The 6,482-nt window shown below is 41.7% G+C and overlaps 1 protein-coding gene across 1 annotated transcript; it reads left to right on the forward strand.

Annotated features, from left to right (window-relative positions):
- The first annotated feature begins 907 nt into the window (after nucleotides 1-907).
- On the forward strand, nucleotides 908-5,606 carry LOC109903188 (iron-sulfur cluster assembly 2 homolog, mitochondrial-like). Its single transcript, XM_020499835.2, has 4 exons — nucleotides 908-1,014; nucleotides 3,476-3,650; nucleotides 3,856-3,971; nucleotides 5,007-5,606. The coding sequence occupies exons 1-4, from the start codon at nucleotides 911-913 to the stop codon at nucleotides 5,179-5,181; spliced, it is 570 nt and encodes a 189-aa protein (XP_020355424.2). The 5' UTR covers nucleotides 908-910; the 3' UTR covers nucleotides 5,182-5,606.
- The last annotated feature ends 876 nt before the right edge of the window (nucleotides 5,607-6,482 follow it).

Consider the following 6,482-nt stretch of genomic DNA (forward strand, 5'->3'; position numbering starts at 1 on the left):
TGTAAACATTGGCTGGTTGGGGTCGCGAGAATTTTCAGATATCCAAATGAGGTCGTGGACGAAAAAAAGTTTGGCAACCCTTAGTCTACAGTAACAAATCCATCAATCCAACGTTCACTTGTTAACTACCTTTCTATCTTCGTTTGAATATACACCGATAGAACAAGTTGTGAAAAATATATATTAGGCGAACAAAACAACTTTTTAAAACACACCGCTTGGGTCCTTCAGGCACAGTTAGAATAAGCCAGATATTTCACCGGATGTTTTAATGATAAGCATTCCAGCCAGCAGCTGGTTGGCGTTTCCACTCACTACCAAATATGGTCATGAGAGGAAGCCCAGTTGCCGGAGGTGGGAGAAGATTGAGCGATATGGATTTTGGACGAAATTCTGCACATTTTCTCATCGATTAAACATTTGATCACCATACAGTGTTTTTTGTTGCCAAAACTGGAATCGGTGTTTTGTAGACTACCCTTTGTCAACGTTTCTAAAAGGTGCGTTGTTTGGGAGTGCAAGGGCGAATTGCGTTACTGCACACGCGCACTTCGCAGAGTAGGTATTCCCTAACAGATATATGCAAATAAATGCTACAACGCGACAATAGGATCTCACTAGCTCGTTCTTGGCTCTGTCCACCTCCTTGCTTGTTCTGCCCACGATTATTAATTTTCTCCCATTAGAAACGACAGGCTCTGGTCTATCTTGGGTTACTTATAAAACATCTTTGCTTCAGGTGCAGGCCGACAGACACTCCTTGTCACAGGAAAATGTCGCGAATCTACCAGGTCCGCTGACTGACGTTGAATGTAACGAATCAGATATTTTATATATTGCACGGTAGGCGTTTCTTGTGACGTCGTGACCAATCGTTTTCCGTCACTTGATCTGACGCCGCAGTTTCTCCATGTTGGGGGTGGGCTTTCTAGCTACAGTGTTATGGAAGATGTCATTCCTAGGTCGAGGAGCTATGTTGAGTGCGACAAAGACAAGAGCATGGACCCTTGCTAGGTATACAATAAGCAATTATATGGGTATTTAAATATACGGGAATTGTTTAAGAAGTCATATAAACAACTTAATTCTGTCCATTCCGCTCTCTTAACATTACAGCATTGGTTATCATTTTGTGTCAGTCAAGCTTTCGTCATCTAGCTACGTTGTGTGTCTTGATCTAGCTACACATGGGTCTAGCCAGCTCTCATGATGCACTGAGCCTTTATACATGACCCCAAGGCTGGACCCATCCCTATAGGCTTTGGGACACAGGTTAGACTCCCAGAGTTGTGCATCGTTCTGGTGGGTGGCGATGGAAAAAAAAAACCTTACCACAATATTAACCAACAGACTCCCGATGTTGTGTTCCAAAGCTAATGCCTCGATCACACAAACAGTATATTGCATTTTGGTACCCCGGAAATTCATGAATTCCAATGGAACGCTGCGTTTGCTTCGCAAGAGCAGTGGCAGTGTGTTCTCTGGTGCCTATGTTGGATTTATCCAACATATGTGTAGACTGCTTGACAGAAATGGTAGCAGAAGGTGAATGTTGAACTTCTGATGATGCTGCCTACTATTTTACGCAACTACTCTTGGTGTGATCAAGGGGTAACGCCCCGATCACACTGACAGTGTTATCACATTTTCGTACACCAGAAGTACATTGATTTCCAATAGAATGCTGTGTTTGCCTTGTAGTATTGCGTTCTATGTGGTACCTACATTGGATTTATCAACATATGCGTCAAACTGTAAGCATAGAATTTTGCACAAACGCCCTTTTTAAAATATATATTTTTTTAACCTTTATTTAACTAGGCAAGTCAGTTAAGAACATATTCTTATTTATAATGACAGCCTACCAGGGAACAGTGGGTTAACTGCCTTGTTCAGGGGCAGAACGACAGATTTTTACCTTGTCAGCTCGGGCATTTGTTCCAGCAACCTTCTAGTTACTGGCCCAACGCTCTAACCACTAGGCTACCTGCCACCCCTTCCCTGCAGCGAACGCCTCGATAACACCGATAGCGGCTTTGTGAAAAATGGTACGCAGCATCATCTGGATATGTGTGCAACAAAAGTTAAACATTCACCTTCTGCTACCATTTCTGTCAAGCATACAGTTTGACGCATAAGCGTTCCATTGGAAATGAATGTACTTCTGGTGTACCAAAATGCCATAACACTATCGGTGTGATGCACTATCGAGGCATAAGTAGTAGTAACTAGTAGACTGTACTGCTGTCAGTGTAACGTTAGGCCTTATATGTCAGTAGCATAGGCATAGAGTTGCATTCATTTGTACTTAGTTGGTCAGCATTAACTAGTTGATTCGTTTTTATTTGGATGAAGAAATTGTAACTACACTATATTTACAAATGAGTGGATTTGGCTATTTCAGCCACACCTGTTGCTGACAGGTTTATAAGATTTATGCACATAGCCATGCAGTCTCCATAGACAGATATTGGCAGTAGAATGGCCTTACTGAAGAGCTCAGTGACTTTCAACATGGCATCGTCATAGGATGCCACCTTTCCAGCAAGTCAGTTCGTAAAAATGTTGCCCTGCTAGATCTGCCCAGGTCAACTGTAAGTGCTGTTATTCTGAAATGGAAACGTCTAAGAGCAACAACAACAACGGAGCCGCGAAGTGGTAGGCCACACAAGCTCACAGAATGGGAACCCCGAGTGCTGTCCTCTGTTGCAACACTCACTACCGAGTTACAAACTGCCCTGGAAGCAACATCAGCACAATAACTGTTCGTCGGGAGCTTCATGAAATGAGCAACCATGGAAGCGTCGGCTGGAGTGGTGTAAAGCTCACCGCAATTGGACTACGCCCCCTGCCCGAATGGATAGTGCCAACTGTAAAGTTTGGTGGAAGAGGAATAATGGTCTCGGGCTGTTTTTCATGATTTGGGTTAGGACTCTTAGTTCCAGTGAAGGGAAATATTAACACTACAGCATACAGTGACATTCTAGAAGATTATGTGCTTCCAACTTTATGTAAACACTTTGGGGAAGGGCCTTCCTGTTCCAGCATGACAATGCCCCCGTGCACAAAGCGAGGTCCAAACAGAAATGGTTTGTCGAGATCGGTGTGGAAGAACTTGACTGGCCTGCACAGAGCCCTGACCGCAACCCTGCCAAACACCTTTGGGATGAATTGGAACCCCGACTGCGAGCCAACATCAGTGCCCGACCTCACTAATGCTCTTGTGACTGAATGGACGCAAGTCCCTGCAGCAATGTTCCAACATCTAGTGGAAAGCCTTCCCAGAAGAGTGGAGGCTGTTATAGCAGCAAAGGAGGACCAACTCCATATTAATGCCCATGATTTTAGAATGAGATGTTTGACGAGCAGGTGTCCACATACCTTTGGTCATGTGGTGTATATTCAAAGTGAGTGATGTGTATGGCTTGAGCATCTTTGGTACTCTGATTTGACTGAATAATTGTATTTATTTTAGGGCCTCTGCTCCCCTTGTCACCAATGTGGGCCAACCAATATTACTGAGATGTTCCCAAAGGTCACAACCCCTCTACACAGATTTCTCTCGATTAAGCAGCACATCAGCCGAAGAGGAAACAGCAGAGTCCAGTCCAGTTGAAGAGAAAGTATACCTCAGTGCATCATGTGTTAAGGTTAGGGCAATTATTCACTCAAATTGCTTACATGTCATGTACAGTATACAATGTAGCTTCTCATTTGAAATAATTCCCATATGTGTGGGCTGTAAAAGCTCTGTTTTTCTCGAGCACTCACTTTCACTTTCATCAACCCTGATACAAGGACACTCCACAATGTCAAGGACTTACATAATTACCCTTTTCTCTGTATGTTGTTCAGAGGTTAGGAGAGATCATGGACAAGGGAGAGTACCTGAGAATACAGGTGGAAGGGGGAGGCTGCTCTGGGTTCCAGTACAAGTTTATCGTTGACAGTACTAGGAACGAGGATGACAGGTAATTGTCATTGATTGATTGTACCTCTGTAATCATTCAAGAATACATCATTATGAATGAATTATTTAATGTTTTGAATGGCATGCAGCAGGAACACAATTATTTGTGCTAACACAATCATTATCTCAAATCAAATTTTATTGGTCACTAACACATGGTTAGCAATGTTATTGCGAGTGTAGCGAAATGCTTGTGCTTCTAGTTTCAACAGTGCAGCAATATCTAACATGTAATCTAACAATTCCACAACAACTACCTAATTCACACAAATCTAAGTAAAGGAATGGAATAAGAATATATACATATACGGATGGGCAATGACAGAGTGGCATAGGCAAGATGCAATAGATGGTATAAAATACAGTATATACATATGAGTGATGCAAGGTATGTAAACATTATTAAAGTATAATTATTAAAGTGGCTAGTGATCCATTTATTAAAGTGGCCAATGATTTCAAGTCTGTATGTAGGCAGCAGCCTCTCTGTGTTAGTGATGGCTGTTTAACAGTCTGATGGCCTTGAAATAGAAACTGTTTTTCAGTCTCTCGGTCCCAGCTTTGATGCACCTGTACTGACCTTGACTTCTGGATGTTAGTGTGGTGAATGGGCAGGGTCTTGGGTGGTTGTTGTCCTTGATCTTTTTGCCATTCCTGTGACATTGGGTGCTGTAGGTGTCCTGGAAGGCAGATAGTTTGCCCCCGGTGATGCGTTGTGCAGACTGCACTACCCTCTGGAGAGCCTTGCGGTTGAGGGCGGTGCAGTTGCCGTACCAGGCGGTGATACAGCCTGACAGGATGCTCTCAATTGTGCATCTGTAAAAGTTTGTGAGGGTTTTAGGTGACAAGCCAATTTTCTTCAGCGTCCTGAGGTTGAAGAGGCGCTGTTGCGCTTTCTTCACCACACAGTCTGTGGGTTTGTATAGCTGATCATTACACTGTGTTACATGCTATCTCTCTGTCCTCAATCCCTTCAAATTCTCCTTTTTTTTATTCCATTCTAAACTCTTTCTACTGCACCACATTTTTTTCTCAGGGTGTTTGAGCAGGGAGGGGTAGGGATCATTGTGGACCAAGATAGCCTGGAGTTTGTGAAAGGCTCGACACTGGACTATACTCATGAGCTGATCCGCTCCTCCTTCCAGATGCTGAAGAACCCCCAGGCAGACCACGGTTGCTCCTGCGGAACCTCCTTCTCAGTCAAGTTATGAGTCTCGGCCTGAGGCTTTCAGCTCTCAAACCCTCATCCCCTACATCCTTCACTGTCATAAAATGATATATTCAGAGACCGTGTTCTCATGGTTGCATAAGTTATTACACAATTCACAGACAATACTTGTAGCAAACTCAGCAACTAAAAACATTGACAGACTGGTGTATCTTTAGGTAAAGTATGCTTGGTTACAAATTAAACTAAGTGGATGAGAATCTGAGATTTTCTTGGATACAAATAGATGGATTAGTGTTACATTTCATTACAATATAAAACACTGTCTTATTGATTCATTATACATTTATACTAAATGAAGACTATGCTTTGGAGTGGTTTGTATGCGCTAGAGTGTATCCCGTACCTAGATGTGCTTGTATATATAAAAATGGGTCATATCTCTAACAATAAAATGTGTTAAAAGGATGTTACATGGCTTTTTTATTTGGGATCAAATTGATGTTGGTGTATGTAAATTGGTCATAGAGTATACCACAGTATGAGTCATAATACCCATAAAACCCAGCAGTCAAACAGGGAAATGATTCCAATTGTTTTTCCACCATTCATTATTCCCATAGGGGATTTTAGAAACACTTAAAATAAAGGCTGTGTTTCATGTAGGCTTACCCTCATGATGTTTTGATAACTGTAAATCCCACTAGGACAAGGTGATTTATCAATATATTTGCCTGGATTAACCCCGCAAAAATGAAATGCAAATTAGCTGCTAATATGGCTATCATAAAGAACTACAAATGCCATGATGATCTGGACGAGACTGCCGAATCGAGGCAAAGGTAAGAATCTCTGGATTAACTGTGTTAGTTAAATGTAATAATGAATAAATTGGCAAAATATCTTTAAATTGACAATTATGTGAACTATCTTGTGCTAGTTTTAAATTGACACAATACCTGTTAGCAAAAGTGTCAGCTAGAGATGACGTGCAGGATCTTGCAGCGATTTGTAGTTTTGCATGATGCAAATGTTATTCACACCAGATACTGACAGATTTTCTGATCCAGACCCTACCTTTTTTAAGGTATCTGTGACCAACAGATTCATATCTGTATTCCCTGTCATGTGAAATCCATAGATTAGGGCCTAATGAATTCATTTGAATTGACTGATTTCCTTATGAACTCAGTTAAATCTTTGAAATTGTTTCATGTTATGTTTATGTTTTTGTTTAGTGTAATTACCCACTGAAATGGGAGCTTTCTGATTATGTCATGAAGATGATTGAGTAGCTAGGAAGTGTGGTCAGTCAATCACAGATAGGTCTATCAATCAGCACTA

This window comes from Oncorhynchus kisutch, linkage group LG14 (genome assembly GCF_002021735.2).
Source record: "Oncorhynchus kisutch isolate 150728-3 linkage group LG14, Okis_V2, whole genome shotgun sequence".
Lineage (NCBI taxonomy): Eukaryota > Metazoa > Chordata > Actinopteri > Salmoniformes > Salmonidae > Oncorhynchus > Oncorhynchus kisutch.

Excerpts from the sequence above, each read along its gene's own strand:
- LOC109903188 (XM_020499835.2), top strand. The coding sequence starts at position 911 with ATGTTGGGGGTGGGCTTTCTAGCTACAGTGTTATGGAAGATGTCATTC. Across the intron at positions 1,015-3,475 it reads AGAGCATGGACCCTTGCTAG|GGCCTCTGCTCCCCTTGTCA; the intron begins GTATACAATAAG and ends TATTTATTTTAG. Across the intron at positions 3,972-5,006 it reads ACTAGGAACGAGGATGACAG|GGTGTTTGAGCAGGGAGGGG; the intron begins GTAATTGTCATT and ends TTTTTTTCTCAG.